At 43.2% G+C, this 17,529-nt stretch overlaps 1 protein-coding gene across 1 annotated transcript in view; it reads right to left on the minus strand.

Annotated features, from left to right (window-relative positions):
* Nucleotides 1-3,293: 3,293 nt before the first annotated feature.
* LOC126992542 (glycerophosphocholine cholinephosphodiesterase ENPP6-like) overlaps nt 3,294-17,529 on the minus strand; it is an 87,546-nt gene continuing 73,310 nt past the window's right edge. The window contains exon 7 of the mRNA XM_050851359.1: nt 3,294-3,603. Within this exon, the coding sequence (XP_050707316.1) occupies nt 3,464-3,603 (140 nt within the window). The 3' untranslated portion in view covers nt 3,294-3,463. The remainder of the gene's footprint in view (nt 3,604-17,529) is intronic.

Consider the following 17,529-nt stretch of genomic DNA (forward strand, 5'->3'; position numbering starts at 1 on the left):
TGTTGTCAAAGAATAGGGGATAGTTGTTTGGAAGATTGTGTCAGTGGATAGATGGGCTTGTGTTTGAGGCGTTGAAGGACACCAGGTTCTTCTTGCCCCAATCGGAAATAATAGTAGGGGAGCTGAAGGCTGAAAGCGTTCTGCAGTCTCCAGCCTTGAGTCGATGGATTCTGAATTGGGTCTTCTATTAAAAAGGGATTCGAATAATGCAGAGTGGAATCATCCAGCGTGGGAATGGATAGGACAGTTCGTTTTTGGAAAGAGATCGTGGTGAACAACAGAAAAAGAGTGGGGGATGGGACAGAACACCAGCAGGACACCACTGTTAATAGATTTGGGGAAGAACAGTGACCGTCTACCGAAAAGCAGAAATAGAACGGTCCAGGAAACTACGGAATAAAGGTACTGCAGAAGGATAGAAACCAAAGCCAGGAGGGTAGTTTAAGCAAAAGATTTGTGCCAGACCCTATCAGCTTTTGATATGTCCCAGCGCAATAACAAAAAGGATTTCTGAAACGGCTAAGAGGATGACCAAGAGTCAGTTAAGAAGGCTAGGAGATCTTAGTGAACGCCTCTTGCGGAACCCATACGTCCAGATAGAAAGGTCAGAAGTGGAAAGGTGCTTTTGAATCTTCCGGTTAAGTTGATTCAAAAGCTTTTAGATCAAACAAGAAGAGTAAAGCAATAGGACAGTGGTTGAAGGTTGGGCAGTCGCCTTCTTGAGTACCAGGCTGTATGAGGAAAGCATACTTCCCAGCAGAGAAGGTAGATGTTGACAGGCAGAAGGCGAAAGTTTACGACCAGGCAGGGTGACAGCACGGAGGCACAGTTTTTAATGACAATAGGCACTCCATCGGGTCCATAAACCTTCTGAGTTGAGGCAGAGAAGACGCAAAACATCATTTTGAAGAATCTTTATAACCAGGCATAAAGGAGTCAGGGAGGATGAGTGGGAGGAATATGCCCAGAATCGTCCAGAGTGGAGTTTTTGAAAAAGTTTGAGAGAAAAGAGTTCAGCCTTAGAGACTATAGATGAGACGGCAGGTGTTGCCGTCAGGACTGAGTGGGGAAAGATGAAGGAAGTGAAGTTGGAGGAGATGTTTTGGCTAGATGCCAGAAGTCACAGGGAAGAGTTAGAGAAAGCAAGGTTTTGACATTTTCAATGTGAAAAGATTTTTGGTTAGTCGGAGAATAGATTTGGCACGATTTCATTTGAAATGTAAAGTTCATAATTAGCATTAGTTTGAAGACTCTGGTACCTTTTGCAGCTACCTCTCTATCATTGACAGCACGAGAACAAGCGTGCAATTCTAAACCAAGGCTTTTTGGCATTGAGGAGTAGAAGGAAAGAACGAGGAATGTATGCACTCCATTCCAGAGACAATCACACTCTGTGATGCATGAGCACACACAGAGGTCTCTATCCTGGAAGCAATAATCATTCCACGGGAAATCGGAAAAAGTACATCCTATAGGTCGTCCCACCGAGCTTTAAGCAAAATGCCAGAAGCATCATACTCTTCAAGTGGGTCAGAGGTGTACAGGCGATAGGACAGGATGCAGAAATAAAGATTGTGATCGGAGAGGAGCCCAACGGAGAAGAACAGTTTGACAAGGAATAAGCAGAAAGGAGTTTGAGGTGAGGAAGGAAAGAGGTCTAGAATGTTGGGCCGATCTCCAAGACGGATCCAAGAACCACGTGTAGGGTGCTGGACCAACTCGCTCTAGGTCGTTGAGGATAGCAAAGTTGTGAAACTTGTTCACCAGGATGAATCAGTGAAACAGGATGAAATCAAAGCTGGTGGGTGAACATTAAATCTCCTAGGATGGAGATTTCAGCAGCGAAGGAAGAGATGGTCAATATCCACTTTAGAATTCAAATAGTCAAGAATTTTACATAGTTGGTGCAAGGAGTTGGGTGAGATAAACAGCACAGATAACATTTAGTAATAGAATGACAGTGAAGTCTTAGCCAGATGGTGGAAAATTCAGAGAGTCAGGTCGTGGGCACGAGAGCAAGTGATGTCGTTGCGCACGTAAACAACATCCAGCTTTGGTTAAATGCAGGATAGAGATAGTAGGAGAACAAGTGAGATTGCTGTCAGTAGCCCTCAGAAACTGTGTTTCGGTAAGGAAGAAGGTGAGGTTTAGGGAGGAAGGACTCTATGTACATGACACTACTACTTACTATACCCTTGTTCTACTCTACTTATCAAGTCTTCTCTCTCTTGACTTTTAACATACATATCCGCTTTCCTTTACGTCCTCCTCTCGTTTCCTCTTTTCTACTTATTCTCTACACTTCCTTTATGTGTTCCCATTTTGACTATTACAATTTAATACTAAGTCACTATATGTTCACTTATCCGCATATGCTCACACATCATTTGTTCATTCTTCTTCTTATTATTATTTTGACCTTTCAAGCTTTGCCTGAACTAGGGAATTCTCCTTCTCAAGACTTATACTACTTCACCCATGCTACCTACTTCCATTGCACACAGGGGTGGCTTATACATTTCATCCTACTCCAGCCTAGGTGTTTTTTCTTTTCTTTTTTCCCGTGATTTTGCTTTTCTATGCACTTTTGTAATGGCAGTGCACTATTGCAGAGCGTTGTAAGCAGCAACATAGTTGCCAGATACCATCTGACTGGTTGTGTCTAGTATAGGGATGGAGGATCGGCTTGTTGAATGATAGTAAATATAACGACAGCAACAGCGTTATGGATGTCAAAAGATGTTTAGAAACAGTGACAACCTTTAATCAACCTCTAACTGTATCCCCACTACAGCAAGCGCGCTTCCATTGTGTACTTATATGATTTTTACCTGTGAATATTTATCACTCCTTATACTATATATCTTATTTATTTCTTCTACCTTTATGCCTCTAATTTGATGATGTTTATAAGATATTAATGTTATATACTGTCCTTTTTTTATCACAGAAAAATATATCTTCCTAAAAGATATGAACCATTAAAACAGATCAAAATAACATTTTAGTTGGAGAACCAACTGCACTAGGTCTACTTTAATAATAATAATAATAATAATAATAATAATAATAATAATAATAATAACTACAAGAAATGACAATATTAAACAAAAATAAAGAAATTATTGCACCGTGGAACCGTAGCAGCGGAGACCCACCAAATACTTTCCACAAATACCATTGGCCCACTAAGTAGTAGTAGCAGTAGTAGTAGTAGTAGTAGTAGTAGTAGTAGTAGTAGTAGTAGTAGCAGCAGTAGTAGTAATAGTAGGGGTGATGGTGGTGGTGATGGTTGTGGTGCTGGTAGAAGCAGTAGAAAAGAAAGTAACAGCAGTAGTGGCTGATTTGTAGTAATGGTAGCACTAGTTGTGTTGGTGTTGGTAGTGAAGTGAGAGCTTCACCAGTAGGGGAACAGTTCACAAGAAGAAAAGCAAGATCATAACTGTTAGTGTGAGGCAGCGCATTACCCACCAGGGCCCCGGGCGAAGAAGACACCCTTCATGTCCTGCTCATCGGGGTTGTAGCCGTGGGCACCTATATACACGAAGTCGTCATTGCGGGGCGGCAGCTGCTTATCGGAGTGTGAGGCCAAGACAAAGTTTCCTGTTGGGAGGCGGGACAGTCAAGGGCTATAGGTTGACGGAAGAGCACTGAATCTCGCCTTTAATTAAATATGACCGAAATTGGTTGACAAAATGTATACTTAACAGATGGTTGTATGTGAGTGTATATACATGTGTATGTGTTAATGTGTATTAAGTGAATACAAAAGTTGCTTCAAATTTCTAAGAATAGGAATGCGAATACGAATTCCATGAAATACTAGGAACTCGAGTCTAAATTCGAATTCCTATTGAAATTCTTCATGAATACATTAATGAACTTTTTTACTTTTTAAAAAATATTTGGTCCGACATCTTGGAAAAGTAATACTTATCCTGTCAACAATATAGGCAGAATTCATCCGTCTAACTCAAAGCGTGAGTTGCTGCTTGTAGCTAAGTTCACAATTTCACGCTCCAAATCCTAACTCTGGAATTCCATTAGCTCACTCACTTAAATGTTCAAGGCAAAGCTGACACAACTATCAATCTGTGGGTGACAGAGGACTTAAAACGAGAAGACAGTCGCTGATCCGTCCGTATTCGGGACAGTAAAACAGACCATTACCGACGAGTACTGGACCCGCTGAGTGAGCAGAACCATAATGTTATATTTCTCTCTGCGTCCTATCTGAAGGTAACACTTTGCAGCCAAATGATTATTTTTTTCTGCTGGTGAATTTATGATTATTCGTCACGGTACCTGAAGAATAAAATACTTCGCCCAAGTATTCGAATACGAATGAGAACATATTTATTTATGATAAGAATAATTCGAATACGAAAACCAATACCTCCGAATACTGGAACTCGAATACGAATACCGAATACGAATACTTCGCCCCTGCCATAATATCTGTGCTGGCTGAATATAATGATTCTGGCTTTGGTGATTTGTAGCGGTTTCGATAGAAAGGCGTACAGCGGTGCAGTTTACTGGACAAACGGCCGTTTTCTTAAACAGTGTAAACCTAGGATACCATATTGTTAGTTAGCTAGACACCCACAAATGGATTTCATAAACGCATCTGACGCCGTTCTGTGTACGGGTAGAATCCAACATTATTGGAACATTCGTATGCTGACCTACCACACAACATGGGGCGACCATACCCATCCGAAAGAGACGAAATGTAAGAAATGTATTAATTATATTTAAAAAAAACATGAATAATCAATAAATGTTATTATTCTGCTTCTGTTATTATTTCACTTCTCGATCTTTTTCAATCAGTAACTCTGTAATCACAACAAGTACAAGATTTTAAAACAACATGCGTGGTCGCGCGTGTATTGAAGTAAGAAGTCGATTATAACTACAGTTTATTATGATTAAGATGAATGAGATCACTACCTTTGGATGAATTCTTCCTCTGTGAGGTACGTCATTGGGTCCCTGCGATCCCGTAAAACTGTGCGGGGTAATCTAATCCGTCGAATTTCTTCAATTTGTTCATCATCAAGCTCTTATGAGGTGAATGACTACACGAGAAAGTTCCAAGGCCTGAAATATTTACCGGTGATACATGATAATCGAGTACTTACACACGTACCTATTTGTAATATATAATAGCTGAAATGATGCATTCAGGCCTTGATATACAGACTATTTAGCTGAAAAGCGCCGAGTTGTGAAAGTCTCTCTCGTGATCGAGGCTCAAGACAAGCGATTGGTCTTTGAGGCGTTTTCAAGACCCTGTGGGAGCGAACTCCCGGTGTTGGAGGCATCTAACACAGCAGTGTCTAATTTCCATGCACAATTTTTATCCAATTCAATGTATGGTCACAATTTGAGTTATTTCGAAAGCGCTTTTAGTATTTGCCCAAACTGTTAACTCGCTTAAATTTCTAACAATGCCTTCTAACCTTAAGTATGGCGTCTGTCCTGGACGATTTGCAGCTCAATACTTCCAGCTGAGTAGAACTTGCCGCCTCTGCGTTCAAAGATTACAACTTCAGAAGGCTGTGACTGAATGGAAAGTCAAACATAATGATCTTGAAAAGAAATTTGAAGCCCTTCAAGAATTTGTTGCAAGCAATGTGGCAGTGACTCCACCATCGATGGTGGAGAGGCCCTCCGCCGAGACTGTGCCCTCTCCAGACGAATCTCCTGCTTCACGGGAGGACGTGTTACCTGCCTCACATGTTGACTCCCAGCCTGTCTTACAGGCTAACCCCCAGCCTGACTCACAGGCTAATCCCCAGCCTGCCTCACAGGCTAACCCCCAGCCTGCCTCACAAGCTAACCCCCAGCCTGCCTCACAGGCTAACCCCCAGCCTGCCTCACAGGACAACCGCCAGTCTGCCTCACAGGCTGACCCCCAGCCTGCTTCACAGGTTAACCCCCAGCCTGCTTCACAGGCTAACTCCCAGCCTGCCTCACAGTACAACTTCCAGCCTGCCCCACTTAACGCTTCTCTTCCTGCTTCACAGGACGTCGGGTTCCAACCTGTAAGGAATGGAGCGAAACTGAAGCAGGGACGCAAGGATTTACTGACCCCCACTACCTTCAATAGGTTCCAGGTGCTGGTAGACACCATGGAGGATGAGTTTGAGACTCGCTTAGTTGGGGACTCCATGTGCGTGGCCAGCTGGTTGAGTTCTGTGGTCGTTCATCAAACGGCCGCAGAAAACGTTACTGCTATCCAGGTGCCAGACTGGACGACATCACCGCAGCATGCGATGATGTCACGAGAAATGCCGACCCAAACACCCTCTTTGTCATTATCCCTGGGACAAATGACGTAAAGACAACCCGTTCTGAGGAACTGTTTGAGAAATACCGCCGCATGATCAAGCAGTATAAACGTAAAACGGATGCCAGTAACATTATAATCTCAGGAATCCTCCCGAGAGTCGGTGCCGAATCAGCTTTTACGGTAAGGCCTTCAACACAAACAACAGACTTCAGTCCTTTTGCTCACAAGAAAACGTCTAGTTCGCTAACTTGTGGAATAGTTTTTACTACGATTCAGACTTGTTCCTTGCTGATGGCATCCACTTAAACCCTGTTGGAGCAGCCCGTTTCGGGAGGCTGCTCTGTGACCAAGTGGCTCTTCGAAAGCCAAAAAACGCGGAGGCGAGAACACCAGCAGCTCCACCGTAAGGGAGCACTCAACCCGCGAAACCCCCGACTCGAATCACATTAAAGCTTGCTATGTAAACGCTCGCAGCCTACGTAACAAATTTGAAGACTTAGAAGTCCTCGCAGCTACAAATCATTATCACATCATCGGAGTCACAGAATCTTGGATAGACACTTCAAATAGAGATTTCATCGCGGAATATAGATTACCGGGTTATACCATCTTTAGTCATGAAAGAGAGAATAGACAGGGTGGAGGCGTTATCTTTTATATCCACAACTCTCTCCATCAAGTATCCGTGAAAACAGATATTATAATCAATGTAGACACGGTCTTCACTGAAATCAAAAATAAATCTTGTAAAATAGTAATTGGACTTATCTACAGTACAGACCGCCAAGGCAGACTCTTGATATCGACCACGCATTAAGTGAATTATTATTAGAAACAAGTAGCAATTGCGAGGCAGTAATTGTTGGGGACTTTAACTTGCCAGTGAAAAGATGGGGTGAACCGTTGAACTTTCATACAGGGCTCGACCTGTACGCAAATTTACTAGAAAGTGATTTACATCAACACGTTCAAGAACCGACTCGAGAAAATAATATACTTGACCTTATCTTTTCAACGACAGCTGATCTAGTTAACGAGGTAAATGTTGGTCCAATTTTTAGTTCTAGCGATCACCGAACAATCACATTCACCATCAATATGAAAGAAAGTAAAGTAACTTGGGCTGGAGTAGGTAGGAAGACACCTACCGAACGGGCGCAAGCCACTCCCGGTGAGAAGGAGGTGAGAAGGGAGCTGAAGCCCTCCAAAGACCCTTCCCATGTCCTCACTAACCGTTTCCCTATTGTCTCACCAACACCGGAGAGTAGTTCAGCATGCTCTCTAAAGACAGATCCTCTCTTTATCCACACCACACTACATTCACACAACATATACACCTTTTCCCAAAATTAAAATTTCAAAATGGCGCACATACACCAAGCCTCGGAGTCCCCGCCTGGGGGGGGGACCACAAATTCCCCCAGGGAGGACTCCCCTTCTGGCTGCCGACCCGAGAGGTGTCTTGATAACTCCTCGAACCTCTTTCTTCTCAATTTCTGCAACATTCGCGGTCTTCGCTCTAATTTTCATTCTGTGGAACATCATCTCTCCTCTAAACCTCACCTTCTCTTCCTTACCGAAACACAGGTTTCTGAGGCTACTGACAGCAATCTCTACTCTGTTCCCTCCTACTATCTCTATCCTAAATTTCAATCCAAAGCTGGATGTTGCGCCTACGTGCGCAACGACATCACTTGCTCTCGTGCCCACAACCTTGACTCTTCTGAATTTTCCACCATCTGGCTAAGACTTCATTGTCATTCTATTACTAAATACATCTGTGCTGTTTATCTCTCACCTAACTCTACCAACTATGTAAAATTCTTTGACTATTTGAATTCTAAAGTGGAGCACATCTTGACCCACTCTCCCTTCGCTGACATCTCCATCCTAGGAGATTTCAATGTTCACCACCAGCTTTGGCTTTCATCCTCTTTCACTGACCATCCTGGTGAACAAGCCTACAACTATGCTATCCTCAACGACCTAGAGCAGTTGGTCCAGCACCCTACACGTATTCCCGACCGTCTTGGAGACCGGCCCAACATTCTAGACCTCTTCCTTACCTCAAACCCTTCTGCTTATTCTGTCAAACTGTTCTCTCCGTTGGGCTCCTCCGATCATAATCTTATTTCTGCATCCTGTCCTATCGCTCCTGTTCACCCCCTGGACCCACCGAAGAGGCGATGCTTCTGGCATTTTGCTTCAGCTCGGTGGGACGACCTGAGGATGTACTTTTCCGATTTCCCGTGGAATGATTATTGCTTCCAGGATAGAGACTCATCTGTGTGTGCTCAGCGCATCACAGAGGTGATTGTCTCTGGAATGGAGGCATACATTCCTCGTTCTTTCTCTACTCCTCACGCTAAAAAGCCTTGGTTTAATCACGCTTGTTCTCGTGCTGTCAATGATAGAGAGGTAGCTCACAAAAGGTACCAGAGCCTTCAAACTAATGCTAATTATGAACTTTACATTTCTGCCCGAAATCGTGCCAAATCTATTCTCTGACTAACCAAAAATTCTTTCATTAATAGAAAATGTCAAAACCTTGCTTTCTCTAACTCTTCCCGTGACTTCTGGCATCTAGCCAAAAACATCTCCTCCAACTTCACTTCTTCATCTTTCCCTCCACTCATCAGTCCTGACGGCAACACTGCCGTCTCATCTATCTCTAAGACTGAACTCTTCTCTCAAACTTTTCTAAAAACTCCACTCTGGACGATTCTGGGCATATTCCTCCTACTCATCCCCCCTCTGACTCCTTTATGCCTGTTATAAAGATTCTTCAAAATGATGTTTTCTATGCCCTCTCTGGCCTCAATCCTCAGAAGGCTTATGGACCTGATGGAGTGCCTCCTATTGTCCTTAAAAACTGTGCCTCCGTGCTGTCACCCTACCTGGTCAAACTCTTTCGCCTCTGCCTGTCAACATCCACCTTTCCTTCTTGCTGGAAGTATGCCTTCATACAGCCTGTGCCTAAGAAGGGTGACCGCTCCAATCCCTCAAACTATCGTCCTATAGCTTTACTTTCTTGTCTATCTAAAGCTTTTGAATCAATCCTTAACCGGAAGATTCAAAAGCACCTTTCCACTTCTGACCTTCTATCTGATCGCCAGTATGGGTTCCGCAAGGGGCGTTCTACTGGTGATCTCCTAGCCTTCTTAACTGACTCTTGGTCATCCTCTCTTAGCCGTTTCGGTGAAACTTTTGCTATTGCGCTGGACATATCAAAAGCTTTTGATAGGGTCTGGCACAAATCTTTGCTTTCTAAACTACCCTCCTACGGTTTCTATCCTTCTCTCTGTACCTTTATCTCCAGTTTCCTTTCTGACCGTTCTATTTCTGCCGTGGTAGACAGTCACTGTTCTTCCCCTAAATCTATTAACAGTGGTGTCCCACAGGGTTCTGTCCTATCTCCCACTCTTTTTCTGTTGTTCATTGATGATCTTCTTTCCAAAACGAACTGTCCTATCCATTCCTACGCCGATGATTCCACTCTGCATTATTCAACTTCTTTTAGACCCACCCTTCAGGAACTTAACGACTCAAGGCTGGAGGCTGCAGAACGCTTAGCCTCAGACCTTACTATTATTTCCGATTGGGGCAAGAAGAACCTGGTGTCCTTCAACGCCTCAAAAACACAGATTCTCCACCTATCCACTCGACACAATCTTCCAAACAACTATCCCTATTCTTTGACAACACCCAGCTATCACCTTCCTCAACACTAAACATCCTCGGTCTATCCTTAACTCAAAATCTCAACTGGAAACTTCATATCTCATCTCTTACTAAATCAGCTTCCTCGAGGCTGGGCGTTCTGTACCGTCTCCGCCAGTTCTTCTCCCCTGCACAGTTGCTGTCCATATACAGGGGCCTTGTCCGCCCTCGTATGGAGTATGCATCTCATGTGTGGGGGGGCTCCACTCACACAGCTCTTCTGGACAGAGTGGAGGCTAAGGCTCTTCGTCTCATCAGCTCTCCTCCTCATACTGATAGTCTTCTACCTCTTAAATTCCTCCGCAATGTTGCCTCTCTTTCTATCTTCTATCGATATTTCCACGCTGACTGCTCTTCTGAACTTGCTAACTGCATGCCTCCCCCCCTCCCGCGGCCCCGCTGCACTCGACTCTCTACTCATGCTCATCCCTATACTGTCCAAACCCCTTATGCAAGAGTTAACCAGCATCTTCACTCTTTCATCCCTCACACTGGTAAACTCTGGAACAATCTTCCTTCATCTGTATTTCCTCCTGCCTACGACTTGAACTCTTTCAAGAGGAGGGTATCAGGACACCTCTCCTCCTGTATTTGATCTTCCTTTCGGCCACCTCTTTTGTTTTACTTTAGGAGCAGCGAGTAGCGGGCTTTTTTTTTATTGTTGTTTTCTTTTTTTGTTGCCCTTGAGCTGCCTCCTTTGTTGTAAAAAAAAAAAAAAAAAAAAAAAGTCCTAGTAAAGAAAAGGTGCCTGATTATCAGAGAGCGAGTTTCGTAAGACTCCGATCAATTCTAAATAATTCTGACTGGACTGAAATCTCGGCGGAAACAGAAATTGATAAATTTTGGGGGGTCTTCACCACAATATTGAACAATGCCATAAGTATATGCGTACCCTATCGTAACAGACGTTCAGCTTTTAAGAAGAAACCCAAATGGTGGAATAACGAAATTCAAAATAGCCTATCTCTTAAAAAACGCGTATACAGTAGATACATATCAACTAAGAGTGAGACTTACAAACTAGAGTTGGACAGAATTCGCCGCGAAACCAAGAAATTAATAAAACGAAGCAAGAAAAATCTTGAAGAATATAAAGTGGAAACGAGTAAATCTAATCCTAAAGAATTTTTTAGCTATGTAAATAATAAAAAGTCACTCACTTGTGGTATCGGACCGCTTGCTAATGATAATGGTAACCACACGAACGATGAAAATGAAATGGCTACAATCCTAAACAACTTTTTCGCATCCGTATTTACCGACGAAGATTGTTTATCACCTCAACCGCCGGAGGTTAGAAGGACCGAAAAGATGTTAAGTGGCGTGCTCATCGTAGAAAGTGACATTTTACGCACAATTGAAAAGATTAAAGTAAGCAAAGCTCCTGGTCCAGACAAAATTACCCCTAGGGTCTTAAAAGAAATCAAACATCAAATTTGTAAACCGCTCTCCATCATATTCAATAAATCTTTAACAGCTGGAAAAGTTCCGTCGGATTGGATACTTGCAAATGTCAAACAAATTTTCAAAAAGAGGGACAAGTCTCATCCAGCAAACTATCGACCAATTAGCCTGACATCTATTTTTTGTAAGTTAATGGAGACTATCATTCGCGACAATATGGTGAAATTCTTCGAAGAAAATAATATAATAAATAATTCGCAACATGGCTTCCGTAGTAAACGTTCGTGTTTAACTAACTTACTTGACTTTTTTCATTCTATTTTTGAGGTGTTTGATGAAAGCAGATCAGTAAATATCATATATCTGGATTTTCAATAGGCATTTGATAAGGTCCCCCACCAACGATTGCTCAGCAAACTATTGGCGCACGGTATCTCGGGTAACATTCACAATTGGCTTTTGGACAGGCTCTCTGAGCGGAAACAGAGAGTAGTTCTAAACGGTGTTACATCTAACTGGCTCGATGTCAGAAGCAGCGTACCTCAAGGATCAGTGCTTGGCCCCATGCTCTTCCTAATTTATGTTAATGATATCGATGATGGCTCACTTGCAAAGTATCAAAATTTGCTGATGACACAAAAATTGCTAGTAAAGTAACTGCGACACTCAACGAAGAAGCTTTACAATAAGATCTAGATCGACTCGCACTTTCGGCCAATCAATGGCAAATGAAATTTAACGTTGACAAATGTAAAGTGTTGCACATCGAAAAAAATAACAATCGCGTTCGGTACGTAATGAATGGAAGACAACTTTCTGCAGTAAGTAAAGAAAAGGATCTTGGAGTCACTATATCAAGTGATTTAAAGCCCGGTCAGCATTGTTCAGAGGTAGTTAAAACTGCAAACAAATTGGTTGGCCTCATCGGACGAGTCTTTAATATTAAATCGGAAAAAGTAATATAAAAACTGCATAATTCGTTGGTTCGACCCCGTCTAGAGTACTGTGTACAGTTTTGGTCTCCCTATTATAGAAAAGACATAGAAACATTGGAACGGGTTCAACGAAGAATAACAAAGATGATTCCTAGGTTGAAAAATTTATCATATGAACAAAGGATTAAAGAAGTAAATTTATTCAGACTATCAAAACGAAGAATGCGAGGCGATCTAATAGGAGTGTTTAAAATGTTTAAAGGATTCAGTGATATTAATGCGGAAGATTACTTTACAATTGATCGATCAAATAGAACAAGAAGAAATCACAATTTGAAGATAAGTGGTAAAAGATTCTCATCGCACGAAGCTAAACACTTCTTCTTCAATCGAGTTGTTAATGTTTGGAACTCTCTACCCTGTGATGTCGTTGATAGTGCAACAGTTACGGCCTTCAAGAATAGATTAGACAAGTATTTTGAATCCAACCAGCAACTAAGATATTACTCATTGTCGTAATAACGTTAAGTTCTTTCGAATACTGGTGTCCTTGTCCGCTTTTATCGCCCGGTTAGTGGTAGCAGTAATGGTAGTTCTTTCCTCTTTCCTACATAATTTCCATGCAGCTTTTCCATGCTGCATGGTTCTTTTTCCTTTCCTGCCAGCTTTGGCTGGAGGGATGGGGGTGGGGAGGAGCCTTCGCCTTTGCTGTCCTTCATCTTCCACCTTTGATTAGATAGTTAGTGAAGCTTGTCACAAACAGCCTCGTAAGGACCAGCAGGTCTGCTGTTGTTTGTTCTTCCTTTGTGTGTTCTTTGTATTTCATACATTCTTTTCTTTTCTTTCTACTCAAAGATTTATACAGCTGGAAATCAGTAATGTCGATCTAGTAAAACTCTAGTTTAACGCCACACTCGGGCAAATCATTTGTAGGTCAGCAGCGGGGAAATGGGTATATTTTACTTTATTCTCCGTCTCACAGCGGTACTTGTCACATTTCTCATCGGTTAAATGTCATTATTCTATGCATTTTGAGCCCCATATATAGGCCTATGCGTCACAAATTGCTAGAATCGCCCTAGCGATTTAAAAAAAAAGTTAGTGGGTTTCTTATTGGCGCCTCGGGGCGCCATGCGGGAGAACGTAACGTGTTGGTATTTCACGGGTAACTGACTCATAATTAGGTTAGGTTAGGATTTCCCATGCTGTTTTTCGTGCTAAAACAGCATTGTAGTCGGATGGTTTCCTGTGCACGACCGGATTGTCTCTTATCTGCTTCACTAGAAACAGTTTTTGTGCATAAGAAAGCGGGGAGGTCTTGTTTCTTGTAGCCATTTTCAAAGACTGCGGCGCTATATTAACATCAGCTGCCACACAGGCCAGCCAACCTACTAGGGCGGGAGCTACCAACCTTTGCGAATCTTCCGCAATTCTGTGGTATGTTAGGTCACGAGTGTGGTTGTCTAGCTAACAACACACTGCTGGGTGTGCGAGTGTTTAAGAAATCGAAACATAACTTCGGGTACTAGTACACCACAGTGGTGTGTTGACCTACGAAACGAAATTTTAGAAGTTTAAGAAAACGGGGGAAAGTGTACAAGGAGATGGTGTGGACGTACTGGCGGTGAAGTGGATTCTGCTCCAACCCGCGGCGCGGCTCAGCGGGTGGGCTGACTCGTGTGCTCGAGCTCCGTGGCAGTGTACCGAGACCTCGGTGGTGAGAGCTCGAGCTTGGTGAGCGACGGGTCGGAACCTCAGTGATGTGAGCCGCCACAGATTATTTTTTTCTACACTGATAGGCAACCGGTATTACCTGCACGATAATGGTAGCAATCTCTGTCTGTAGTCCTGTTGTTTTTAATATATGGGCCTGACAGCTAAGAAGGTGAAAACATATACGCGCTACGCGGTACAATGTTGATATATATATATATATATATATATATATATATATATATATATATATATATATATATATATATATATATATATATATATATATATATATGAGCAACAATCTTTGCTAGTTTTTTGTGCCAGAAAGTTTTCAGGCTTATACTCATATCTTAGAAGCACCTTCGCCAGCTGAGAACCCGGAGTATGTGCATTGTCAGTGGCATTATTAGTAGAGTTTTATATGGCATAATGTTAGGTGCCATGGCATTACACTTTGCCGATGTATGTTCTCGTCCTAAGTCTCCTAGGCGTTCGTATATGTGTTGCAGAATACCATGTGTATTTTAGACATGAAATGTAAGGACTAGTTAGATATGGTCGAGCACTATACTTTTTCGCTCTCTTTACTATTATTCATTTTCCTTTATTTTCCTTCCCAACTGGGCGCATACTAGGGTGACCAGTCGATACTAAAGGATTTGGATAAGCCTTCAATAGATATGGCCTGCTAATTAAAGGTGACATATTTAGGCAAAATATCTTTCAACACATGTATTCATGAGTGTGTGGGAATTTCTTTGATCAGCCAATACGAGCATGCATGGCGGGGGTGTTGCCTCGTCCTCTTTACGACACCTAACCCCAGGAATCTCTCCGAGCAAGTCTCCGTGCAGGCCCCCTTTTAATCCTAAGAACCTCATAGCAAAATCCATCGACTTCCTCATGCTACCAGCTTTGTGGGTATCCCACTGGCCTCTTCCACTCCGGGTTGTCTCTCACAGAAACAACCCGGTGAGCAGACTCGATTTCTGGGCAGCGTGCTACATGCCCATACAGCAGGAGTTGGAATTCACGGAATATGCAGTTCAGAAGCCTCGATTCAGTCTCATTAAGTAATCGCCGAGTCGACACAAAGTAATTCCTATGATTCTTCTTTGGTACTTATAACCGAAAACATTTATCCACCCCTTGAAATCACTATTTGGTTTCCTTGTCTCACAGCCATTGAGAGCACAAGCGACTCGAAGCAGCGGATCTTTGTCCTTCTGCACAGGTATCGAGAATGTCATACTCCTGCTGAGTGTGTCTATATGCCAAGTCAATTCATTGTAAGACTTCTTGACGATTCGTTATTCTGCACTACGCTATAAAGATATGAGAGAATTTCCAAGATATCAATATCTTTGCCACACGCAGGAACGGACTATAATGTTTATTCTAGTAAGCATTCAAACACCTCTACCTTGGTCTTGGGGCCGTATTCTTAAATCAAACTTCTGTAACCACAGTCCCCACACATCCGACAATGATATTCTTAAACAACCATCGTGCCCGTGGCTACCACAGTTCCGACAGTCACGAAGGGTGTATTCTTATACGCCACCTCTGGGACCGTGGTACCGATCAGAGCACCAAATTGTCGGGAGACTTTGTCGGGTCCGTCACCCCTTCTCACAAATATTGTGGGGCGTGTTATTTTGTGCCTGATTTGCATGTTCACAACGTCTTTGAGGATACTAAACGTTCAGAACACTTACGCTACTCTCCCCGAAGTGTTAAGAGCAAGTTGAGGAAAAAGCAGTGCCTCATATTCATCAAAACAAGCAAAGAAGAGAGATCGTCTTCGCTGCCCCACCAGGGGGCGCAAGCCCTCCCTGGACCCCCCACGGATCCCAACGGGATACTAATCATCTATGCTCCGCCGGTAAAACTACACAAGTACAACAGTATATGAGACATTAGAAAGAAAATTATTCTCTTGGGGTTAAAACTAAATAAATAGTGATGAGTTGAAGTTAAATAATCATTCCGTAATGTTTATAACACATTTTACATATAGCTACCATTTGCAGAGGCTATGAAATGAGTACTAAAATAAACAATTCCATCTTGTAGAGAAAAACCTCCTGAACACGATGGTGTATACAGATTTTTCATAAAACGCCAAATAAGCGAAGCACGGAACTATTTATAAAAACATATCGCATTATCCCTCGTTGGCTCCGACGGGGGTGGGTGCGAGGCTATACTGGTTTGCGGCAGTTTGCGGGCCTCGTTGCCATGACAACTCTCGCCTCGCCTTGCTTTTCGTGTGGCCACAGAAACTCCCCTTGCCGCTCTCGCTAGCTTTCTCCCTCCCTGTGTGGCCGCGGCCTCATCAGCCAGTGCCATTGTAGAGTGATGCTATAGTTCCCAAGCCTCCTTTTTCTTTTTTATCATTGCATGAATCGTTCTTTTGTCAAGTACTACTGCTTGGTGTCTCTACAAGCTCCAGAAGTAGAGCAACTTCATTTTGGGATGAATATCCGCTTAGTTTCCTCCATTGTTGACTTGAACACAGCGCGCAGGGTATCAGGTGCAGTCGGCGTTTTGACCGTCAAAACGTTGAGATGGACCAAACAACAAGGGACATTGTTACCAATTAAATTTTCTCGCGCAGCCAGTGTTACCACATCCCACCCGACAAATCCGAGTGTTTAAAAATATGCAAATTGTGACAACCCGAACATTGGTGTGCGTGGGGACTGTCGTTGTCGTTGCCGATTTCATGAGATTTATGAATACGGCCCTTGGTCCAGGAAACCTGGTGTCCCAAAAGCTTCGCTTCCTCGTGCAGTGCCGTGCAGTGCAGAGACATTACCAGTACCTCCAGGGACTTCACGAGGATTATTGCGTCAGCATAATCGAAAGATCGGCCTCGGCAAAAACTAGGTCAGTAACCTTGGTATTGTCGACAGATGCGCCACAGTGATTATGATCTACGACTCTGAATAGTACCCGGCCATACAAGTGTTGAAAAATGATGGAGCAAGAACACAGCCTTGCCTTATTTCCGAGTTTACATAAACGAAGCGGGACCACACACACACACACACACACACACACACACACACACACAGCGCTCCGATAGCTCAGTCAGTTAAAGCGCTGCGCTGCCAGGCTTCGCGACGTGGCAGGCAGAGGTTCGAGCCCCACTCAGGCCGGTTTTATTCCGCTGAGAAGGAGTGGTTAATGTCCCCCCTTAATCAAGGGAAAGGAGTGTGTGGTGTGTAAGGTCCTGTGATAGCACCTAGAAATCGACTAATGAGCCTTGCTCTAATCGGGAGGGTACTTGCTGGCGATTGCGAGTCGAACTCGTGATCAGGCGGTGTTGAAATACATACACTTCACAGCCGTCTCAGTTTCAAAGCCAGGCAATAGACCAACGGTCTTTGTAGAAATCCCACGGAATTCTAGAGGAGATCCCAGATTGCCCCGCGATGCACTGATCAA

The sequence above is a fragment of the Eriocheir sinensis genome, chromosome 7, assembly GCF_024679095.1.
Source record: "Eriocheir sinensis breed Jianghai 21 chromosome 7, ASM2467909v1, whole genome shotgun sequence".
NCBI classification, from domain to species: domain Eukaryota; kingdom Metazoa; phylum Arthropoda; class Malacostraca; order Decapoda; family Varunidae; genus Eriocheir; species Eriocheir sinensis.